Source organism: Bubalus bubalis, chromosome 16, assembly GCF_019923935.1.
Source record: "Bubalus bubalis isolate 160015118507 breed Murrah chromosome 16, NDDB_SH_1, whole genome shotgun sequence".
Lineage (NCBI taxonomy): Eukaryota > Metazoa > Chordata > Mammalia > Artiodactyla > Bovidae > Bubalus > Bubalus bubalis.
The window spans coordinates 67,407,849-67,433,489 of NC_059172.1; the positions used below are offsets into that span (position 1 = coordinate 67,407,849).

The 25,641-nt window shown below is 38.1% G+C and overlaps 1 protein-coding gene across 4 annotated transcripts in view; it reads left to right on the plus strand.

Annotated features, from left to right (window-relative positions):
• C16H11orf65 (chromosome 16 C11orf65 homolog) overlaps positions 1 to 25,641 on the plus strand; it is a 118,048-nt gene that overhangs the window by 20,528 nt on the left and 71,879 nt on the right. For all 4 annotated transcript variants that reach the window (XM_006053337.3, XM_025266939.2, XM_044929772.1 and 1 more), the window contains exon 2: positions 25,349 to 25,438. In XM_006053337.3, the coding sequence (XP_006053399.1) occupies positions 25,358 to 25,438 (81 nt within the window). In that variant the 5' untranslated portion in view covers positions 25,349 to 25,357. The remainder of the gene's footprint in view (positions 1 to 25,348; positions 25,439 to 25,641) is intronic.

A 25,641-nucleotide genomic window follows, 5' to 3' on the forward strand; every position in this document is an offset into this window, starting at 1 on the left:
CACACACTGGTCTTCTATGCTCATCTTCCTAATTAAAAAAAAAATCATGTCATAACACTAAGTAGATTTCAAGATTTTAATTGCATTCAATATAAGGAGGAGTTATTACAAAGTACACTAAACCTTGAACAATGTGAGATTAAGGGTGCTGAGTCCTCATGCACTTGAACATCCAGATATAACTTTTGACTCTCAAAACTTAACTACAGCAGCCTTACTGTAACATAAACAGATGATTAACACATATTTTGTATATTATATGTCTTATATACTATATTATTATAATAAAGTAAGCTAGAGAAAAGAATGTTGTTAAAATCACAAGGAAGAGAAAATACATTTACAGTACTGTGCTTTATTTTTTGCCTTGGAAACGAACAGAGATCATTCTGTCATTTTTGAGATTGCACCCAAGTACTGCATTTTGGACTCTTTGTTAACTATGAGGGCTACTCCATTTCTTCTAAGGGATTCTTGCCCACAATAGTAGATATACTGGTTTTCTGAATTAAATTCACTATGGTTTTTCTAGTAGTCATGTATGGATGTAAGTTGGACTATAAAGAAAGCTGAGCACTGAAGGATTGATGCTTTTAAACTGTGGTGTTGGAGAAGACTCTTGAGAGTCCCTTGGACTGCAAGGAAATCCAACCAAAGCAGATCAGTCCTGAATATTCACTGGAAGGACTGATGCTAAAGCTGAAGCTCCAATACTTTGGCCACCTGATGGGAAGAACTAACTCATTGGCAAAGACCCTGATGCTGGGAAAGATGGAAGGCAGGAGGAGAGGGTATGATAGAGGATGAGATGGTTGGATGGCATCACCAACTGGATGGAAATGAGTTTGAGCAAGCTCCAGGAGTTGGTGATGGACAGGGAGGTCTGGCGTTCTGCAGTCCATAGGTTCACAAAGAGTCGGACATGACTGAACGACTGAACTGAACTGAACTGATGGTGATACACTGATATTCAGTTTCTCCAATTACAGTAGAGTGAGGCACACCATTGTGGTTACTAGAGTTTCACACAAAGACAACCACACACACAGCAGATAAGTTTATTAAGTATACAGCATGATCATTTGCTATTCATTAAGTGGAAATCGATCATAAAAATCTTTATCCTCATCATCTTCACATTGAATAGACTGAGGAAGGAGAGGGATTGTTATTTCCTTTCCCAGATTGGCAGGGGTGAAAGAGGTATAGGAGGTAAAGGGGGAGGTAGTAGAGGCAGGCATGCCCAGTGCAATTTTATGAAAGATGTCATAGTTTCTGCTTGACTTTTTAGTTTTTCATTTCCCTAAAAGTGTTTCTACAGGGCTCCAGTCCTTCCACTGTTTAGTTTCAGTTCCTGTAGCATGGAAGATTCCATGTTGTAAAAGAAGTTGAAAGCAGTCTTGAATAGTAAGAACTCTTATGCTATAATAGATTGCCTAATGTCAATTTGTTTTCTGGCACTGCTTCTTCTATATTTTCTTTCTTATCATCTGGAACTGGTTCAGAAGCATTCACCTCCATCAAGTTGCCTTCTAATTCCTCTGATTTGGTGTCTGTTAGCCCTTGAATGTCTCCAGGTTCCATATCTTGAAACCCTTCACCCCCTACCTTTTTGCCACATCCACAATCCCATTCATGATCTCCTTGATTGTCTCTGTAATGAGTTCTATGAAGTCATGGACAGCATCTGGAAACTGTTTTCTCCAGCAGGGATTTATTGTTTCAGGCTTGATGGCTTTTTCATTGCTTTTTCTATAACCATGATGACAACTCTCATGGTGTAATTTTTCCAGACTTCCATGATGTTCTGTTTGGTTCTCTGCTAGAATATTGACAGTCCTTTTCATAGAGTATCATGTGCAATGAGATTTAAATGTCCTTATTGACACCCTGATCTGGAGACTGAATTAGAGATGTTGTGTCTTCACATCAGATAGACCACTTTGATGCACTCAGTGATGAACCCATAGAGTTCTGAGTAACCAGGGACATTGTTCAATATCAAAACAATTTTAAAAGACAGCCCTTTACTGGCAAGGTACTTCCTGACTTGAGTGACAAAGCATCGATGGAATCAATTCAGTAAAAGTGTCCTGGCTGTCCAAGTCTTCTTCTTGTACAACTAAAAGACTGACAGCTGGTATTTATCTTTTTCCTCTAAGTCTTAAGGGGTTAACATCTTTATAGTTAAGGGCAGTCCTGATCATAAATTCAGCTGCATTTGTACAAACAGTAGAGTTAGCCTATCCCTTCTTACCCTATGTCCTGGTGCTTACTTCTCTTCTTCATTACTAATAAGTATCCTTTGTGGCATTTTCCCCCCAGAATAGGGCACTCTTCTCTGCCCTGAGAACCAGTTGAGGCAGATAGCCTTTCTGTTTTCTTCAGTGGGCATTCGAACCTGTCTATCACCTCTTAGTTGGCAGAAGCTGCTGCTTCTATTATCTTTACATTTTTTAAAGCCAAACCTTTTTCTAAACTTATCAAACCATCCTTTGCTGGAATTAAAGTTTTTCAGCTTTAGATTCTTTTGCTTTATGTTTTCATGTAATGACTTCACTTTTCCTTGAATCACATTAGAGTCTTTAGGTATGACTTCTTATAGCAATCCTGCCCCCACAGAAAAGCTGCATTTTCAATTTATGACAAGAAGGCTTTTTGCACAAAGTGCAAGGTTTTCACACCTGATGTTAAAGCTGGAGTGAGAGCTTCACGAATTTCTTTCCCTTTTTTTTTTTTTAACAATGGTCCTTGTTGTTGTTCAGTAGCTAACTCACGTCCGACTCTGTGACCCCATGGACTGCAGTATACCAGGTTTCCCTGTCCTTCACTATCTCCCGGAATTTGCTCAAACTCATGTCCATTGAATCGGTGATGCCATCCAACCATCTCATCCTCTGTTGCCCTCAATCTTTCCCAGCAGCAAGGTCTTTTTCAATGAGTCGGCTCTTTGCATCAGGTGGCCAAAGTATTAGAGCTCAGCCTCAGTCCTTCTAATGAATATTCAGGGTTGATTTCCTTTAGGATTGACTGGTTTGATCTCCTTGCTGTTCAAGGGATTCTCAAGAGTCTTTTCCAGCACTACAGTTTGAAAGCATCAATTTTTGGTGCTCAGCCTTCTTTATGGCCCAATTCTCACATCCATACATGAGTACTGGAAAAACCATAGTTTTGACCATATGGACTTTTGTCAGCAAAGTAATGTCTCTGCTTTTTAATACACTGTCTAGGTTTGTATGGCTTTCCTCCCAAGGAGCAAGTGTATTTTAATGTCATGACTGCAGTCACTGTCCACGGTGATTTTGGAGCCCAAGAAAGTAAAATCTGCCACTGTTTCCATTTTTTCCCATCTATTTGCCTTGAAGTCATGATATAGATGCCATGATCTTAGTTTTTTGAATGTTGCCTTTCAAGCCAGCTTTTTCACTCTCCTCTTTCACCTTCATCAAGAAGCTCTTTAGTTCCTCTTCACTTTCAGACATTAAGGTGGTATCAGCTGCATATCTGAAGTTGATAAAATTTTTCCTGGCAATCTTGATTCCAGTTTGTGGTTCATACAGCTTGGCATTTCACATGGCGTACTCTGCATATAAGTTAAATAAGCAGGATGACAATATACAGCCTTGACATCTCAATTTTGAACCAGTCCGGTTTTCCATTTCCTGTTCTGACTTTGCTTCTAGACCTGCATACAGGTTTCTCAGGAGGCAGGTAAGGTGGTCTGGTATTCTCATCTCTTTAAGAATTCTCCACAATTTGTTGTGATCCACACAGGCAAAGGCTTTTAGCATACTCAATAAAGCAGAAGTAGAAGTTTTGCTGGAATTCTTTTGCTTTATCTTTGATACAATGGATGTTAGCAATTTGATCTCTGGTTCCTTTGCCTTTTCTAAATCCAGCTTGTACATCTGGAATATTTTGGTTTGTGTACTGTTGAGCCTAGCTTGAAGGATTTTGAGCATTACCTTGCTAGCATGAGAAATAAGCAAAATTGTGCAGTAGTTTGAACATTCTTTAGTGTTGCCTTTCTTTGGTATTGGAATGAAAACTGACCTGTTTCCATCCTGTGGCCACTGCTGAGTTTTCCAAATTTGCTGGCATGTTTGGAGACTGCAGCATTTTAACACCATCATCTTTTAGGATTTCAAATAGGACAGCTGGAATTCCATCACCTCTGCTAGCTTTGTTTGTAGTAATGAATCCTAAGGCCCACTTGACTTCATACTCCAGGATATCTGGCTCTAGGTGAGTGACCACACTATTGTGGTTTTCTGGGTCATTAAGACCTTTTTTTGTACAGTTCTTCTGTGTATTCTTGCCACCTCTTCTTAATCTCTTCTGCTTCTGTTAAGTCCTTGCCATTTCTGTCTTTTATTGTGCCAATCTTTGGATGAAATGTTCCCTTAATATCTCTGATTTTCTTGGAGAGATCTCTAGTCTTTCTCATTCTATTGCTTTCCTCTATTTCTTTGCATTGTACCCATAAGAAGGGGTTCTTATCTCTCCTTGCTATTCTTTGAAACTCTGTAATCAGATGGGTATATGTTTCCCTTTCTCCTTTGCCATTCACTTCTGTTCTCAGCTTTTTGTAAGGCCTCCTCAGATAACCATTTTGCCTTCTTGCATTCGTTTTTCTTTGAGATGGTTTTGATCACCGCCTCCTGTATTTCCAGTGTTATGAACCTCCATCCATAGTTCTTCAGGCACTCTATCATATTGAATCAATTGAACCTATTTGTCACTTCCACTGTAGAATCATAAGGGATTTGAGTGGTGCTAGTGGAGAAGGCAATGGCAACCCACTCCAGTACTCTTGCCTGGAAAATCCCATGGGCGAAGGAGCCTGGTAGGCTGCAGTCCATGGGGTCACTAAGAGTCGGACATGACTAAGCGACTTCACTTTTCACTTTTCACTTTCATGCATTAGAGAAGGAAATGGCAACCCACTCCAGTGTTCTTGCCTGGAGAATCCCAGGGACGGGGGAGCCTGGTAGGCTGCCATCTATGGGGTCACACAGAGTCGGACACGACTAAAGTGACTTAGCAGCAGCAGCAGCAGAGGTAACGGACCCACCTACCAACGTAGGAGATGTAAGAGATTCGGATTCAATCTTTGAGTCAGGAAGATCCCCTGGAGAAGGGCATGGCAACCCACTTCAATATTCTTGCCTGGAAAATCCCATGGACAGAGGAGCCTGGCGGCTACAGTCCATAGTATCACACAGAGTCAGACCAATTGAAGCAACTTGGCACACATGCATACCTGAATGACATAGTGGTTTTCCCCACTTTCTTCAATTTAAGTCTGAATTTTGCAATAAGGAGCTCATGATCTGAGCCACAGTCACCTCCTGGTCTTGTTTTTGCTGACTGTATAGAGCTTCTTCATCTTCAGCTGCAAATAATGTAATCAGTCTGATTTCAGTATTGAGTATTTGGTGATGTCTATGGGTAAAGTCATCTCTTGTGTTGTTGGAAGAGGGTGTTTGTTATGACTAGTGTGTTCTCTTGGCAAAACTCTGTTAGCCTTTGCCCTGCTTCATTTTTTGCTTCAAGGCCAAACTTGCCTGTTACTCCAGTTATCTTTTGACTTCCTACTTTTGCACTTTAATCGCCTATGATGAAAAGGACATCTTTTTTGTGTGTGCTACTTCTAAAAGGTCTTGTAGGTCTTCATAGAACCATTTGACTTCAGCTTCTTTGGCATTAGTGGGTGGGGCATAGACAGTTGTCCTTACACTGGGTTAATTTATCTTAAAATGGCTGGCCACTGCAGCTGCAGACCTCACTGTACAGTACATATTAAGCGATTCAACTCTTCTTGTAATGTCATGAATGCTGCTTCTTGGGAACACACACTTTCATTATCACTAGCAGTGTTTTGTATGGGTGTTATTCAGGGTTTACACTAAGCATGATGAAAAATACATGAGACCCATGAGAGATCACTTTTCATTGTGAGATGCAATTTACTGGAGAGATGAATTGCTCACATGGTGATGATTAGCACCACAGCATATTAAGCAGATACTCACAACACTTGAGCTCACTGCAATAGCAACAGTAGGTGCCTATAAATCGATTACCATGGTAAAGTATGTTCTACAATTAATTTTATGCAGGTATGTGTAATATTGCATCTTTACAATTGTTTACACTTCTCTCAACTGCAAATGATACCATGTTCAGTCTGTGTGTGCATAACTTTTCATAAATTTTAACTTTTTATAATAGATTCATGTGTATTTTATGGTAGCAAATTGATAAGATAAACTGGTATCTACATATATTTAATGCTGTCATGACAATACCTTTTTCATTGTTTTCTTATATTTCTAGGCCATGTAAACTTACCTGTAAGTTTTTTCAAATTGTTGTAAATCTCCAAAACTTTTCCCAATATATTTATTGAAAAAAAGTCTGCATATATATGGACCCACACAGTACAAACCATGTTATTCAAGGGTCAACTATAATTAAATGTCCAGAATAAGCCTTCTTTGGAGTCAGAAGCCAATAACCAATCATGTTACCTCCAAATTCATATTATTGTGGGTGGTTGGCATTATCATAGGGTATATAATTATGGAGTATTACTGTTGTATCATATATTTTTGGAGGATTAATATTAATATTCACAAAGTAATAGATTTATTCATAATTATTCCTGTTGAGTCATAGAGATAGCTTAGTTTTTTGTTTTCTTTTGCTCCCTTTCAGGGTGACATTCAAAAAATTTAAGTCAGATCATGTTACTCCTCTAGTCTAACCCTTCAGTATCTTCCCTTCACAGTTACAATAAAATTCTAACATTTAGCTTGTACTATGTAATCCCATTACCTCTCTGCTTTATTACCTACTACTCTTTTTTCTCTACAGTTGGCTACAGTCACACTGTCATTCTTCCTGTTCCAATGCTCTATTTCATTGCCTTCACACTTGCTGTTCTATCTTCCTAAAACACTCTGTGTATATAAATAGCTCACTCCACTTCATTCAAGTTTCTGCTTTAAACAACAATGAATTAATACAGAATTTGGGGGGTTTCTCAGTTGGTGCTAGTGGTGAAGAACCTGCCTGCCAAAGCAGGAGATGTAAGAGATGTGGGTTCAATCCCTGGGTCAGGAAGATCCCCTGGAGGAAGGCATGGTAACCCACTCCAGTATTCTTGCCTGGAGAATTCCATAGACAGAGGAGCCTGGCAGGCTATGGTCCATAGGGTTGCATAAAGCCAGAGACGACTTAAGTAACTTAGCATGCACACACATATGTAGAGTTTTTAGCCTCCTTTGTCATTTATTATATTATTCCCTCCAATAGGTATTTACTTAAAACTATTTTTAACTGGTGCATGATATTAATGAAAAATTAAAATCTGCCTCTAATCCCCAACATCCATCCTACTAATTCTCTAGACAAGAATAGTAAAGCAGCACTAAGAACAAGATTATTCAAAAGATTAAGATCCTTATGAGTGGTGTCTGATATATGTACAGAGGCATCTGTAGATGCCTCTAGATTGGTAGATTCCAATTTATATACTCCAGTTTCTAGAATGTTAAGCAAATGCTATTGACATTACATGAAATATATGTAACTAAACTAGCACCTGAATCTGATTCCAAGACCAAACTCCTGACCTTGATTCCAAGATCAATTTTCAGTGGTAAATAAACTTTTGAAAATTTTATTTCCAATGTGTTGCAGACTATTGCTTTTGAAAATAAAATAAAAAGGATTTACTCAAAAAAGAAAAACATAACACACCACAATAATGTCAAATTGCTATAAAATCTTCAAAGTATTTGATTTCTGTCCCTGTTTCTTCTGGTAACATATAGCTCAGAGACTAGCATAGGCTTATGGACCACATTCAAAATATCGTAGCTTTTAGGGATCTACCTACAGGAGATTCACTCAAATCCCTCATGCCCTCTCCCTCCCCCATCCTATTTCTGCTAACTTTTCAAGTTAAGCCTGCAGTGAATTGCTGTCCTGCTGGTAATGAACTAATTTTTTTAAATTTTTATTATTCCAGTAGTACATGTTCATTATAGAAGTAAATGAAAATAAACATATTTTAAATTCCTCCTTAATTCTATCACCACTATCAACATTCATATTCACATGTACATAGTTGTGCATATACATGTGTTTATGCTCAGTTGCACATTCCTGTCCAACTCTTTGCAACCCTATGGACTATAGCCCTCCAGGCTCCTTTGTCCCCAGAGTTTGCCAGGCAAGAAAACTGGAATGGGTTGCCATCTCCTATTCCAGAGAATCTTCCCAACCCAGGAATTGAACCCATGACGCTTGAATCTCCTTCATTGGCAGGCAGATTCTTTACCACTGTACCACCTACAGTTATCTATTTGAATAAGGCAGGGAGAAGCTAACATGCATAACTTTTACAGCTGTTTAATAAACTGATTTTTGAAAATTGACATCATAATATGAAACATTTTCCATGTCAATGTGTGCATTTACAGCATCATTTTGAATATTCTCATAGAATTCTATTGTTATGACAGCATCATAATTTGTTTAACCAACTTCCTATTCCGTTAACCAGAATATTATTTATTGATCAGCTATTCTTTGGCTACTTGAGAATGTTTTGAGGGAAATTATCCATTTTGCATGAATTAACACAGGAAGCCAGACTTCCCTGTCTTTCACTGTCTCCTGGAGTTTGCTGAAACTCATGTCCACTGAATCAGTGATACCATCCAACGAACTCATCCTCAATTCATCCCCTTCTCCTGTCTTCAGTCTTTCCCAGTGTCAGGGTCTTTTCCAATGAGTCAGCTCTTAGCATCAGGTGGCCAAAATATTGGAGCTTCATCTTCAGCATCAGTCTTTCCAATGAATATTCAGGGTTTATTTCCTTTAGGATTGACTGGTTTGATCTTGCTGTCCAAGGGATTTTCAAAAGTCTTCTTCAGCACCACAGTTTGAAAGCATCAGTTTTTCAGTGCTCAGCATCCTTTATGGTCAAATTCTCACATGACTACTGGAAAAACTATAGCTTTGACCATGTGGACTTTTGTTGGCAAAGTGATGTCTCTTCTTTTTAATATGCTATCTAGGTTTGTCATAGCTTTTCTTCCAAGGTTTCAGTTCAGTTCAGTCACTCAGTCGTGTCCGACTGTTTGCAACCCCATGAATCGCAGCACTCCAGGCCTCCCTGTCCATCACCAACTCCTGGAGTTTACCCAAACTCATGTCCATCGAGTCAGTTTAAGTGTCTTTAATTTTGTAGCTGCAGTCACTGTCCACAGTGATTTTGGAGCCCAAGAAAATAAAATTTGTCACTGTTTCCATTTATTTATGTCTTCTTTTATTTCATTCAGCAATGTTTTGTAGTTTTCAATGAACAAGTCTTTAACTTCCTTGGTAGAGTTAATTCCTTAGTATAATATTTTATTCTCTTTGATGCAGTTGTAAATAACTATTTTTATAATTTCCTTTCCAGACTGTTCATTGTTAGTGTATATTAATAGAAATGCAACTGACTTTTGTGTGCTGACTTTGTATCCTACTACTTTGATGAATTTATTTAATAGAACCAGAAGCATTTTTTTTGTGTGGAATCTTTAAGGTTTCATACATATAAGATGTTTTCTGTGAACAGATATAATTTTACTTCTTCCTTTCCAATTTGACGTCTGTATTTCTCTATCTTGCCAAATTACTCTGGCTAGAACTATGAGTATAATGTTGAAAAAAAGTGGCAAAATTGGATATCCGTGCTTTATTCCTGGTTTCACAGTAGTTGCAGCCTTTCACCACTGAGTCTAATGTACACTCTGTATAATGTACACTGTGAAATTTTAATTTATGATTTTAATATGTTGAGCTGGTTTTCTTCTATTCCAAATTTATTGAGTATTATTATCATGAAAGGGTGTTGAATTTTATCAAATGCTTTTCTTATATCAATTGAGATAATTATGTAGGTTTTTTTCCTTCATTCTGTTAATGTTCTATATTGATTGATTTTTAACACAGTCTAAAAATCAATAACCTCAGATATGCAGATGACACCACCCTTATGGCAGAAAGTGAAGAGGAAATAAAAAGCCTCTTGATGAAAGTGAAAGTGGAGAGTGAAAAAGTTGGCTTAAAGCTCGACATTCAGAAAACGAAGATCATGGCATCCAGTCCCATCACTTCATGGGAAATAGATGGGGAAACAGTGAAAACAGTGTCAGACTTTATTTTTCTGGGCTCCAAGATCACTACAGATGGTGACAGCAGCCATGAAATTAAAAGGCACTTACTCCTTGGAAGGAAAGTTATGACCAACCTAGATAACATATTCAAAAGCAGAGACATTACTTTGCCAACAAAGGTCCAGCTAGTCAAGGCTATGGTTTTTCCAGTGGTCATGTATGGATGTGAGAGTTGGACTGTGAAGAAGACTGAGCACTGAAGAATTGATGCTTTTGAACTGTGATGTTGGAGAAGACTCTCGAGAGTCCCTTGGACTGCGAGGAGATCCAACCAGTCCATTCTGAAGGAGATCAGCCCTGGGATTTCTTTGGAAGGAATGATGCTAAAGCTGAAACTCCAGTACTTTGGCCACCTCATGCGAAGAGTTGACTCATTGGAAAAGACTCTGATGCTGGGAGGGATTGGGGGCAAGAGGAGAAGGGGACGACAGAGGATGAGATGGCTAGATGGCATCACTGACTCGATGGACGTGAGTCTGAGTGAACTCTGGGAGTTGGTGATGGACAGGGAGGCCTGGCATGCTGCGATTCATGGGGTCGCAAAGAGTCAGACAGGACTGAGCGACTGATCTGATCTGAATAGGAAAAATAGATAAATAAATGAAATCAATAAAACTTCAGTGGTAGCCTACAGGAAATACAATACTTACCATCTGAGGTGTGGTTAGATCAATACTAGTCGAGATCCTAAGATTATGCTTAGAGGTAGACACAGTCCCTACATCCCTAATGTTAATTCCAATCCAGATTGAGGTAGATGTTATAGGACTTCATCTTAAAACTTCCATTAAATGACCTTCTGGGCTTTCTGATTTGTATATTTTTCTACTAATTGGCCCCCTGGTTTGGAAAGATCCCCTGGAGAAGGGAAAGTCTATCCACTCCAGTATTCTGGCCTGGAGAATTTCAAGGACTTCATAGTCCATGGGTTTGCAAAGAAGCAGACACAACTAAGCACAACTAATCAGACTTTCACACACACACACACACACACACACACACACACACACACTCTACTAATTGAGGACTCAGATTACATCTTGTCATATGACAACTATCAGATGGGATAATCCATTGTTCTAAGTGAAAATGCATACATTTTTTTATAATTCACTTTATATAAACTAAAGAAAAAATGCCAAAAAGTGATTTAACTGTCTCTCCACCTCTGGAAGTTACCAGTCTGTTCTCTGTATCTATAAGCTTGGTTTTATTATTTACTTATTATTATCATTTTAGATTTCGTATATAAGAGAGATCATATAGTATTTGTCCTTCTCTGTCTGACTTATTTCACTTACCATAATGCTCTTGAGGTCTGTTCATCTTGTCACAAATAGCAAAATGTTCTTATTGTCTTATGGCTGAGTTATATTCCATTGTGTATATATTCCACATCTTCTTTATCCATTTATCCATCCATGGAATACTTAGGTTGTTTCCACATCTTGGCTATTGTAAATAATGCTGCAATGAACATGAGGTGTATATATCTTTTTGAGTTAGTGTTTTCCTTTTCTTCAGGCAAATGCTTAGAAGTAGAATTGCTGGATCATATGGTAGTTATATTTTTATTTTTTTGAGGAAACTTCATACTGTTTTCTATAGTGCCTGTACAAATTTACATTCTGCCAATAGTGCACAAAAGTTCCCTTTTCTCTACATCCTCACCAACACTTACTATTTCTAGTCTTTTTTATAATAGCCATTCTAAGAGGTGTAAGGTGATATTTCATTGCTATTTTGATTTAAATTTCCCTGATGATTAAGTATGTAGAGCATCTTTTTATGTACCTGTTGGCCATCTGTATTCTTCTGGGAGAATGTCTTTTCAGATCTTCTGCCCACTGGTAAATTGGATTGTTTGTTTGGTATTGAGTTATATGAGTTTTTAAACATAGTTTGGATATTAGCCCCTTATCAGATATATGACTTACAAATATTTTCTCCCATTCAGTACTTTACCTTTTCATTTTGTTGATGGTTCCTTTGCTCAGAAGCTTTTAGTTTAATATAGTCCCACTTGTTTATTTTTGCTTTTTTGTTGCTTTTGGTGTCATATTCAAAAATTGTTCCCAAAACCTATGTCAAGGATCTTACCACCTGTGTTTCCTTCCAGAGTTTTATGGTTTCAAATCTTATGTTCAAACTGTTAATCCATTTTGTTTGGTTTTCTTTTTAATGTATATTTTTCATTGAAGTATCATTGACTTGTAATGTTTTAGGTGCACAGCAAGGTGATGCAGTTTTACATATACACATATATTATTTTTATATTACTTTCCATTATAGGTTATTATATTGAGTAGACGTCTCTATACTATATAATAAACCTTTGTTGCTTGTTGAAAATCTATTTTTAATTAGAAATCTAGCATTCTATCCATACTAAGTCAAACAAGTTGAATCAAAGTCATGAATGTTTAACAAATATTCATCAGTTTTCTAACATATATATATATATATACATATATATATATGTTTATATACAGATCACAATAAACTGTGGAAAATTCCAAAAGAAATGGGAATACCAGACCACCTGACCTGCCTCTTGAGAAATCTGTATGCAGGTATGCAGAAATCTGTATATAGGTCAGTTAGAACTGGACATGAAACAACAGACTGTTTCCAAATAGGAAAAGGAGTACGTCAAGGCTGTATATTGTCACCTGCCTATTTAGCTTATATGCAGAGTACATCATGAGAAATGCTGGGCTGGAAGAAGCACAAGCTGGAATCAAGATTGCCGGGAGAAATATCAATAACCTCAGATATGCAGATGACACCACCCTTATGGCAGAAAGTGAAGAAGAACTAAAGAGCCTCTTGATGAAAGAGGAGAGTGAAAAAGTTGGCTTAAAGCTCAACATTCGGAAAACTAAGATCATGGCATCCCGTCCCATCACTCATGGCAAATAGATGGAGAAATAGTGGAAACAGTGGCTGACTCTACTTTTGGGGCTCTAAAATCACTGCAGATGGTGATTGCAGCCATGAAATTAAAAGACGCTTACTCCTTGGAAGGAAAGTTATGACCAACCTAGACAGCATATTAAAAAGCAGAGACATTACTTTGCCAACAAAGGTCCATCTAGTCAAGGCTATAGTTTTTCCAGTAGTCATGTATGGATATGAGAGTTGGACTATAAAGAAAGCTGAGCACTGAAGAATTGATGCTTTTGAACTGTGGTGTTGGAGAAGACTCTTGAGAGTCCCTTGGACTGCAAGGATATCCCACCAGTTCATCCTAACGATCAGTCCTGAGTGTTTATTGGAAGGACTGATGTTGAAGCTGAAACTCCAATCTTTTTGCCACCTGATGTGAAGAGCTGACTCATTTGAAAAGACCGTGATGCTGGGAAAGATTGAGGGCAGGAGGAGAAGGGGACGACAGAGGATGAGATGGTTGGATGGCATCACCGACTCAATAGATATGAGTTTGGGTAAACTCCAGGAGTTGGTGATAGACAGGGAGGCCTGGCGTGCTGCGCTCCATGGGGTCGCAAAGAGTCAGAAATGGCTAAGCGACTGAATTGAACTAATCTGAACAGTCTTTTTGTGAAAACTTAGGGTTTTCTTTGTATAATACCATATAGTATCATGTCATCTGTGTGAACTGACAGTTTTACTTCTCCCCCTCCAATTTGGATAACTTTTATTTTTTTTCTTAGCTAAATGCTCTGGCTAGGACTTCTAATACTATGTTGAATAATCAAAACTGATTATTCATCCTTTATGGGCATCCTTAAGGATTATGGGCATCCTTGTTTTATTCCTGATCTTTAATAAAATGCTTGTAGCATTTAACTATTGTGTATGATGTTAGCTGATTGTATGATGATTGTCATGACCTTTATAATGTTGAAATATGTTCCTCTCTATACTGGCTTTTAAAATCAGAGACATTACTTTGCCAACAAAGGTCTGTCTAGTCAAAGCTATGGTTTTTCCAGTAGTCACATATGGATGTGAGAGTTGGAATATAAAGAAAGCTGAGTGCTGAAGAATTGATGTTTTTGAACTATGGTGTTGGAGAAGACTCTTGAGAGTTCCTTGGACTGCAAGGAGATCCAACCAGCCCACCCTAAAGGCAATCAGTCCTGAATATTCATTGGAAGGATTGATGCTGAACCTAAACTCCAGTACTTTGGCCACCTGATGCGAAGAACGGACTCATTTGAAAAGACGCTGATGCTGGGAAAGATTGAAAACGGGTGAAGGAGATGACAGAGGATGAGATGGTTAGATGGCATCACCAACTCAATGGACATGAGTTTAGGTAAACTCCAGGAGTTGGTGATGGACGTGGAGGCCCGGCATACTGCAGTCCATGGGGTTGCAAAGAGTCGGACACGACTGAGCGACTGAACTGAACTGATACTGGCTTTGTTGAGAACATTGATTGATATTTCTATTGTGAACTATCTTTGCATTCCAGGAATAGATCAGTTTGTTCATTGTGACAGTAGCCATACTTTTAATGTGCTGCTATACTCTCTTTGCTAGTATTTTTGCATCAATATTCATAGGGATACTGGTCTATAGTTTTCTTTTCCTGTAGTGTCTTTATCTGGCTTTGGTGTCAAGATAAAGCTGGCCTCCCAGAATGAGTTAGGCCTCCTTTTCAATATTTTGGAAAACCTTGAGAAGAATTGGTTCTTCTTTAAATGTTTCATAGAATTCACTAGTGAAGCCATCAGGTCCAGGGCTATTACTTGTCAGGAGATTTTTAATTACCTAGTAAAAAGATTAGTAGATGCAAAAAAAAGCATTTGACAGAATTCACCATCCATTCAGGATAAAAGCTGTCTCCAAAGTGGGGATAGAGGGAACCTATCTCAACATAAAGAACATAATATTTGCAGCAAACCCACAGCTGGCATCAGACTCAATGGTTAAAATCTAAAAGACTTCCCACTAAATCCAGGAACCAGAAAAGGATGCCCACTCTTACCACTTATATTTAACATAGTGTTGAAAGGCCTTGGGGCTTCCCTGGTGGGCCTTATTCACAGAAATCAGATAAGAAAATGAAATAAAATGTAGAGAAGAGGTAAAACTGTCACTATTTGCAAATGACATAGAGAATCCTAAAATCTCCACCCAAAAACTAGTAGAATAATAAACAAATTTAGCAAGGTTGCAGGATATAAGAGAAGTATACAGAAATCTGTTATTTCTGAAATATCAGAAACTGAAAGGAAAAAATCCATTTAAAATCACATCCAAAAAAAAAAAAAATGTAAGAATAAACTTAAACCAAGGAGACCTATACTCTGACAGTCTCCACAGAAAGACCTATACTCTGAAAACTATACAACACTGATGAAGGAAACTGAAGATGATTCAAAGAAATGGAAAGATATACCATGGTATTAGATTGGAAGAATTAATATTGTTAAAGTGGCCATACTACCCAAAGCAATATACAGATTTAATTCAATCCCTATCAATATACCCATGACATTTTTCATAGAACTATAATAATCCTAAAATTTATATACAGATGTTGAGAGCTCAAGATGATAGAGTAGGACATGAGCCACTCCCTTCTTATGAAAACACTAAAATCACAACTAACTGCTAAATAACCATCGGGTGGGAAAAAACTACTGGAACCTACTAAAAAAGATACTCTACATTTAAAAAAAATAAATAAATAAGCCACAACATGATGGTAGGATAGGCACAATCACAATAAAATCAAATCCCATACCCATTGGTGGACTACCCACAAGTTGGAAAACAATTGTACCAGAGAAGTTATCCCACAGGAGTGAAAGTGCTGAGCCCCACGTCTGGCTTCCCAGCCTGGGGATCCAGCAATGGGAGGAATCCCCAGAGAATCTGGCTTTGAAGGCTGGTGGGGTTAGATAATAGGACTTCCACAGAACTTCTGGGAAAAGAAATTCCACACTTAGAGGATACACACAAAGTCTCATGTGCACTGAAATACAGGGGGGAAAGTGACCCATAAGAATATTGACCTACCTGCTAAGATTGACCTAAGAATATTGACCTACCTTCTGCAGAGGTGGGGGGTAGCTGTGGCTCACTGCAGGGACAAAGACACTGGCAGTAGCAGTTTTCAGAAGTACCCATTGCCATGAGCCCTCCTTGAATGTGCCATTAGCCCCACCAAACAGCCTGTAGGCTCCAGTGCTGGGTCACCTAAAGCCAAACAACCAATAGAGCAGGAAAACAGTCCCACCTATCAGCAGACAAGTGACTTAAACTCTTCCTGAGCATGGCTCTGCCAACCAAAGAGACAAGACCCAATTGCACCCACCACTGAGCAGGAACCATCCCATCCCATCAGGAAACCTGCACAAACCTGTTAGACAAGTGTGTCCAACAGAGGCAGACAGTAGAAGCAAGAACTACAAACCTACAGACTGTGGAACAGAAATAACAATCACAGAAAGTTAGTCAAAGTAAGACAGCAGAGGACTATGTCCCAGATGAATGAATAAGATGACACTCCAGAAGAACAACTAAGTCAAGTGGAGATAGCCAATCTATCAGAAAAAGAATTCAGAATAATAATAGTGAGGATGATCCAAGATATTAGGGAAAGAATAGAGGCAAGGATCAAGAAGATGCAAGAAATGTTTAACAGAGGCCTAGAAGAACTAAAAGAAAGGAGCAGTGACCCCACAAGAGACTGACCCACACTTGCCTGTGAGTGTCCAGGAGTCTCCAGAGGAGGCGTGGGTTGCAGGTGGCCTGATGTAGGGTCAGGGGCACTGAGTGTGGCAGTGCGTGCATGGGACCTTTTGAAGAAGGTCGCCATTATCTTCATTACCTCCACGATAGTTTGGTCTCAGGTCAAACAACAGGGAGAGAACACAGCCTAGCCCATGAACAGAAAATTGGATTAAATATTTACTGAGCATGGCCCTGCCCATCAGGACAAGACCCAGTTTCCCCCACAGTCAGTCTCTCCCTTCAGGAAGCTTCCATAGCCTCTTATCTTTATCCATCAGAGGGCAGACAGAATGAAAACCACAATCACAGAAAACTGATCACATGGACCACAGCTTTGTCTAACTCAATGAAACTATGAGCCATGCCATGTAGGGCCACCCAAGATGGACAGGTCATGGTGGAGAGTTCTGACAAAAATGTGGTCCACCGGAGAAAGGAATGGCAAACCACTTCAGTATTCTTGCCTTGAGACCCCATTAACAGTATAAAAAGACAAAAAGATATGACACTGAAAGATGAAATTCCCTGGTCGGTAGGTGCCCAATATGCTACTGGAGAAGAGTGGAGAAATAACTCCAGAAAGAATGAAGAGACAGAGCCAAAGCAAAAACAACGCCCAGTTGTGGATGGGACTGGTGATGGAAGTAAAGTCCGATGCTGTAAAAAAGAATATTGCATAGGAACCTGGAATGTTAGGTCCATGAATCAAGGTAAATTGGAAGTAGCAAACAGGAGATGGCAAGAGTGAACATCGACATTTTAGGAATTAGTGAACTGAAATTGACTGGAATGAGTGAATTTAACTCAGATGACCTTTGTATCTACTACTGTGAGCAAGAATCCCTTAGAAGAAATGGAGTAGCCCTCATAGTCAACAAGAGTCTGAAATGCAGTATTTGGGTGCAATCTCAAAAATGACAGAAGGATCTCTGTTCGTTTCCAAGGCAAACCATTCAATAACACAGTAATCCAAGTCTATGCCCCAACCACTAATGCTGAAGAAGCTGAAGTTGAACAATTCTATGAAGACATACAAGATCTTCTAGAACTAACACCAAAAACAGATGTCCTTTTCATCATGGGGGATTGGAACGCAAAAGTAGAAAGTTGAAAGATACCTGGAATAACAGGCAAGTTTGGCCTCAGTGTACAAAAGGCTAACAGAGTTTGGCCAAGAGAACGCACAGGTCATAGCAAACACCCTCTTCCAACAACACAAGAGATGACTTTACACATGGACTTCACCAGATGATCAATACCAAAATCAGATTGAGTATATTCTTTGCAGCTAAAGATGGAGAAGCTCTGTACAATCAGCAAAGACAAGACCAGGAGCTCTCTGTGGCTAAGATCATGAACTCCTTATTGCCAAATTCAGACTTACATTGAAGAAAGTAGGGAAAACCACTAGACCATTCAGGTATGACCTAAATCAAATACCTGACAGTTATACAGTGGAAGTGACAAATAGAGTCAAGGGATTAGATCTGATAGAGTGCATGAAGAACTATGGGCAGAGGTCCATGACACTGTACAGGAGGCAGTGATCAAGATCATCCCCATGAAAAAGAAATGTGAATGTGCAAAATGGTTGTCTCAGGGAGCCTTACAAACTGCTGAAAAGAGAAGGTAAAGGCAAAGGATAAAAGGAAAGATATACCCAGTTGAATGCAGAGTTCCAAAGAATAGCAAGGAGAGATAAGAAAGCCTTCCTCAGTGATCAATGTGAAAAAATAGAGGAAAACAATAGAATGGGAAAGACTAGAGATCTCTTCAAGAAAATTAGAGATACCAAGGGAACATTTCATGTAAAGATGGGCACAATAAAGGACAGAAACAGTATGGACCTAACAGAAGCAGATATTAAGAAGAGGTGGCAAGAATACACAGAAGAACTATACAAAAAAGATCTTCATGACCCAGATAACCATGATGGTGTGATCACCCACCTAGAGCCAGACATCCTGGAATGTGAAGTCAAGTGGGCCTTAGAAAGTGTGACTATGAACAAAGCTAGTGGAGGTGATGGAATTCGAGCTGAGCTATTTCAAATCCTGAAAGATGACGCTGTGAAAGTGCTGCACTCAATATGCCAGCAAATTTGGAAAACTCAGCAGTGGCCACAGGACTGGAAAAGGTCAGTTTTCATTCCAATCCCAAAGAAAGGCAATGCCCAAGAATGTTCAAACTACCACACAGTTGTACTCATCTCACACGCTAGCAAAGTGATGCTCAAACTTCTCCAAGCCAGGCTTCAACAGTACATGAACCATGAACTTCCAAGATGTTCAAACTGGATTTAGAAAAGGCAGAGGAACCAGAGATCATATTGCCAACATCCATTGAATCATCAAAAAAAGCAAGAAAGTTCCAGAAAAACATCTACTTCTGCCTTATTGACTACACCAAAGCCTTTGACTGTGTGGATCACAACAAATTGTGGAAAATTCTTCAAGAGACAGGAATACCAGACCACCTTACTTGCCTCATAAGAAATCAGTAAGAAGCAATAGTTAGAACCAGACATGGAACAATGGACTGTTTCCAAGTTGGGGAAGGAGTACATCAAGGCTGTATATTGTCATCCTGCTTATTTAACTTATATGCAGAGTACATTATGTGAAATGCCAGGCTGGATGAAGCACAAGCTGGAATCAAGATTGCCAGGAGAAATATCAGTAAACTCTATATGCAGATGACACCACCTATGGCAGAAAGCAAAGAAGAGCTAAAGAGCCTCTTGATGAAAGAGAAAGAGAGTGAAAAAGCTGACTTAAAATTCAACATTCAGAAAACCAAGATCATGGCATCCGGTCTCATCACTCCATGGCAAATAGATGGGGAAACAAAGGAAACAGTGACTTTATTTTCTTGGGTTCCAAATCACTGTAGATGGTGACTGCAGCAATGAAATTAAAAATGCTTGCTCCTTGGAAGAAAAGCAATGATCAACCTAGGCAGTATATTAAAAAGCAGAGACATTACTTTGCCAACAAAGGTCCGTCCAGTCAAAGCTATGGTTTTTCCAGTAGTCATGTATGGATGTGAGAGCTGGACTATAAAGAAAGCTGAGTGCCAAAGAACTGGTGCTTTTGAACTTTGGTGTTGGAGTAGACTGTTGAGAGTCATGGACTTTTTCAAAATTCCTGAGATATGCAGATGATGCCACCCTTATGGCAGAAAGCCATGAAATTAAAAGACTCTTGATCTTTGGAAGAAAAGCCATAACCAACCTAGGCAGCATATTAAAAAGCAGAGACATTACTTTGCTGATGAAGGTCCATATAGTCAAAGCTATGGTTTTTCCAGTTTCATGTATGGACCATAAAATAGGCTTAGCATTGAATAATTGATGCTTTTGAACTTGGTGTTGGAAAAGACTCTTGAAAGTCCCTTGGACTGCAAGGAGATCCAACCAGTCAATCCTAAAGGAAACCAGTACTGAATATTCATTGGAAGGACTGATGCTGAAGCTGAAACTCCAATATTTTGGCCACCTGAGGGGAAGAACTGACTCATTGGAAAAGATCCTGATGCTGAAAAAGATTGAAGGCAAGAGGAGAAGTGTCGACAGATGATGAGATGATTGGATGGCATCACCAACTCGATGGACATGAATTTGAGCAAGCTCTGAGAGTTGGTGATGGACAGGGAAGACTGGTGTGCTGCAGTCTATGGCATCACAAAAAGTTGGACAGGACTGAGCGACTGAACTGAACTGAGAAAGTTGGCATGAGGAAACCTACCTCAATACAGTGAAGGTCATATACAATAAACCTACAGCTAGCATCATAGTTAATGATGAAAAGCTGAAAGAGTTTCCTCTAAGGTCAGGAACAGTCCACTCTTGCCCCTTTATTCAGCATAGTTTTGGAAGTCCTAGCTATGGCAATCATAGAAGAAAAAGAAATAAAGGAAATGCAGATTGGAAAAGAAAAAGTTAAACTGTCACACATTGCATATGACATAATATGATATATAGAAAATCCTAAAGACACTATCAAAAACTATGAGAGCTCATCAGTGAATTTGGTAAAGTTACAGTTTACAAAATTAATACAAAAAATCTGTTGCATTGCTACACACTAGAGAAATGAAGCAAACAATCCCATTTACCATTGCAACAAAAAGAATAAAATGCCTAAGAATAAACCTACCTAAGGAGACAACAGCCCCTTACTCCAAAAACTGTGACACTGAAGAAAGAAATCGAAGATGACAAAATAAATGGAAAGATAAGCCATCCTTTTGGATTGGAAGAGTCAATATTGTCCAAATGACTATACTGCCCAAGGAAATTTAATGATTCATGGAATCCATATAAAATTATCAATGGCATTTTTCACAGAACTAGAACAAAAAAAATCTTAAAATTTGTATGAAGACACAAAAGACCCCGAATAGTGAAAGCAATATTGAGAAAGAAAAACAGAGCTGGAGGAATAAGGCTCCTTGACTCCAGACTCTACAATGCTGTAGTCATCCAATCATTATGATACTGGCCAAAAATAGAAATAGAGATTAATGGAACAGGATAGAAAGTCTAGAAATAAGCCCACACACCTATGATCACTTAATCTTCAACAAAGGAGGCAAGACTATGCAATGAAGGAAAGATAGTCTCCGCAATAAATGGCCCTGGGAAAATCGGACAGTTATATGTAAAAAAAAAAAAATGAAATTAGAACATGCTCTAACACTATACACTAAATTCAAAATGGATTAAAAATCTAAATGTAAGACCAGACACTATAAAAGTCTTAGAGGAAAACCTAAACAGAACACTCGGAGATAAATTGCAGCAAAATTTTTTTCTGTCTCCCAGTGTAATGGAAATAAAATAAAAAATAAATAGGACTAATTAAACTAAGAAGCTGTTGTACATCAAAGGAAATGATAAATAAAACAAAAAGGCAACCTATAGAATGGGAAAAAAATATTTGCTAATGATGTGACCAACAAGGGATTAGTCTCAAAATTTACAAATAGTTCATGGAGCTTAATATCAAAAAACAAACAATCCAAGCAAAAAATGGGCAGAAGACCTAAGTAGACATTTCTCCAAAGAATACATACCTATAGCCATGAAGCACATGAAAAGATGTTCAACATTACTAATGCACATCAAATGCACATCAAAACTACAATGATATATCACCTCACACCAGTCAGAACTGCTATCATTAAAAAACAAAAACAATAAATGTGGGAGAGGGTGTGGATAGAAGGGAACCCTCTTATACTGTTGGTGGGAATGTATGGAAGTTTCTTCAAAACCTAAAAATAGAGCTAACATGATCCTGCAATCCCACTCCTGGGCATACATCCAGATAAAAACATATATCCAAAAGGATTAATGCACCCCAGTGTTTATAGCAGCACTCTTTACAATTTCAAAGACATGCAAGCAACAGAAATGTTCTCTCAACAGGTGAATGGATAAAGAAGATGTGGTACATATATACAATGGACTATTAGTCATTCATGGGGTCACAAAGAGTCGGACACGACTGAGCGACTGAACTGAACTGAAAAAGAATGAAATAATGCCATTTGCAAGCAACATGGATGGACCTAGAGTGAAGTAGTTCATACTGAGTGAAGTAGGTCAGGCAGAGAAAGACGAATATTGGATATTTTGCTTATATGTGGAATCTAAAAAAAATGATACAAATGAACTTATTCACAAAACATAAACAGATTCATAAACTTAGAGAATGAACTTATGGTTACCAGAGGGGCAGGATGGTGGAGGAGGGTTAGGGAGTTTATTGACATGTACACATTACTATATTTTAAATGGATAACCAACAAGGACCTGTTGTATAGCACCAAGAACTGTGCTCAATATTTTATAACAATCTAAATGGGAAAAATATTTGAAAAGGAATAGATATATGTATATGTATAATTCAATCACATTGTCGTACACCTAGAACTAACACAACATCATTAATCAACTATACTTCAAGATAAAATAAAAAGTTAAAATAAATTTTAAATGGAACCACAAAAGACCCTGAATTCTGAAAACAATCCTGAAAAAAAAGAATAAAACTGAAGGCATAACCTCCAGACCTCAGATAATACCATACAGTTGTTGTAACAGTTTGGTAATGGCACAAAAACAGACATATGGATCAATGGAAAAGAATAGAGAGCCCAGAATTAAACCCACACATCTACCATCAATTAATTTACAACAAAGGAGGCAAGAATATACCATGAAGAAAAGACAGTCTCTTCAACACGTTATTTTGGAAAAACTGAACAGTCACATGTAAAATAATGACATTAGGACATTTCCTCACACCGTATACAAAAACTCAAAATGGTTTAAAAACTAGATGTAAAACTTAAAATCATAAATTTCCTAGAAGAGAAGATAGGCAGAACACGCTTAGATAAAAATTATAACAATATTTTCTTGGATCATTCTTCTAAGGCAAAAGAAATAAAAGCAAAAAAACCCCAAAACCCCAAATAGGCCATAATTAAAGTTAAAAGCTTTTGCACAGCAAAAAAACCCATCAACAAAACTAAAAGACAACCTGCAGAATGGGAGAAAATATTTGCAAATGGCATAAACAATAGCAGTAATATTCAAAATAGGTAAATAACTCATGCAACTCAATATCAAAAAACAAATAATCCAATTTAAAATATGGGCAGAAGACCTGAATAGACATTTAGAAGACAAACAGGTGGCTAACAGGCACATGAAAAAATGCTCAACATTGGTAATCATCAGAGAGATGCAAATCAAAATTATGAGATATTATCTCACATCTGTCAGGATCAGTTCAGTTCAGTCACTCAGTGGTGTCCGACTCTTTGCAACCCCATGAATCACAGCACGTCAGGCCTCCCTGTGCATCACCAACTCCCGGAGTTCACCCAAAAGTCATGTGCATCAAGTCGGTGATGCCATCCAGCCATCTCATCCTCTGTCATCCCCTTCTCCTCCTGCCCCCAATCCCTCCCAGCATCAGGGTCTTTTCCAATGAGTCCACTCTTTGCATGAGGTGGCCAAAGTATTGGAGTTTCAGCTTCAGCATCAGTCCTTCCAATGAACACATAGGACTGGTCTTTAGGATGTACTGGTTGGATCTCCTTGCAATCTAAGGGACTCTCAAGAGTCTTCTCCAACACCACAGTTCAAAAGCATCAATTCTTTGGCGCTCAGCTTTCTTCACAGTCCAACTCATGACCACTGGAAAAACCATAGCCTTGACTAGACAGATCTTTGTTGGCAAAGTCATGTCTCTGCTTTTCAATATTCCATCTAGGTTGGTCATAACTTTCCTTCCAAGGAGTAAGCGTCTTTTAATTTCATGGCTGCAATCACCATCTGCAGTGATTTTGGAGCCCAAAAATTGAAGTCTGACACTGTTTCCACTGTTTCCCCATCTATTTCCCATGAAGTGATGAGACCAGATGCCAGATATCATCAAAAAGTCTACAAGTAACAAATGTTTGTGAGGATGTGAAGAAAAGGGAACCCTCATACACTGTTGGTGGGAATATAAATTGGTGCAGCCAATGTAAAAAACAGTATGGAGGTTCCTCAAAAAACTAAAAATAGAACTATTATATGATTCAACAATTCCACTGCTGAGTTTCATTTTCAAAGAAAATGAAAACAATAATTCAAAAAGATGTATGCACCCCACTATTTTTAGAAGCATTATCTATAATTGCCATGATAGTTAATCAACCTACATGTCCATCAACAGATAAATGAATAAAGAAGATGTGGTATGCATATATATATATATATATATATATATATATAGTAGAATATTACTTGGCTATCAAAAAGGACAAATTCTGCCATTTGCAGTGTGAATGGACCTAGAGATTATTATGCTTAGTGAAAAAGTCAGACAAAGACAAATACTCTATATTATCACTTATATGCTGAATCTAAAAACTAAAACAAATGATGTATATAACAAAACAGAAACACACCTACAGATACAGAGAACAAGCTAATGGTTACCAGGGAAAAGTGGGAAAAGGGAAGGAACAAAATAGGGGTAGGGGGTTAAGACATACAAATTACTATGCATAAAGTAGAAAAGCAACAAGGATATAATTTACAGCACAGGGAAATATAACCATTATTTTGTAACATTAAATGGAGTATAATCTTTAAAAATAATGAAAAAATATATAATATTGTAAATCAACTATACTTCAATAAAAAGCAAAATGGAACAGAGGCTATCAGTTAAAGGTGTCAATTTTAATGTTTATTTTAGTTATTTTGATGCCAAATATCATTTTCAGTATTTCCTTTGTACTTTCTATTTGAATTTCATGTAGTTCTAGTGACAGTTTCATGATGGAGTATATAAAGTAATTTAAAATATACTCCTTTGTTTATTTTATTTTAGGACTTTCACATGGCTTTGAAACAAGAATCAGAATTTGAAAGGAAAGACAGAGCTGCCAGAGTCATACAGAAGGCCTGGAAATGTTTTCTTGTGAGTTTCTTTCCTTTTTTGTGGCTTTATTGAGATATAATTGATATATAGTTCAACTGTTTATAAAATTCAATGCCTTTCAGTATTACTATATTAAAGAGTCATACACCAGCATTTGCTTGATAAGTAGACTTTTTTAAAGTTTGAAAAAGTTAACAGTAATTATCTTATTAGCCTCACAAATATTTACTGGGTTTCTGATC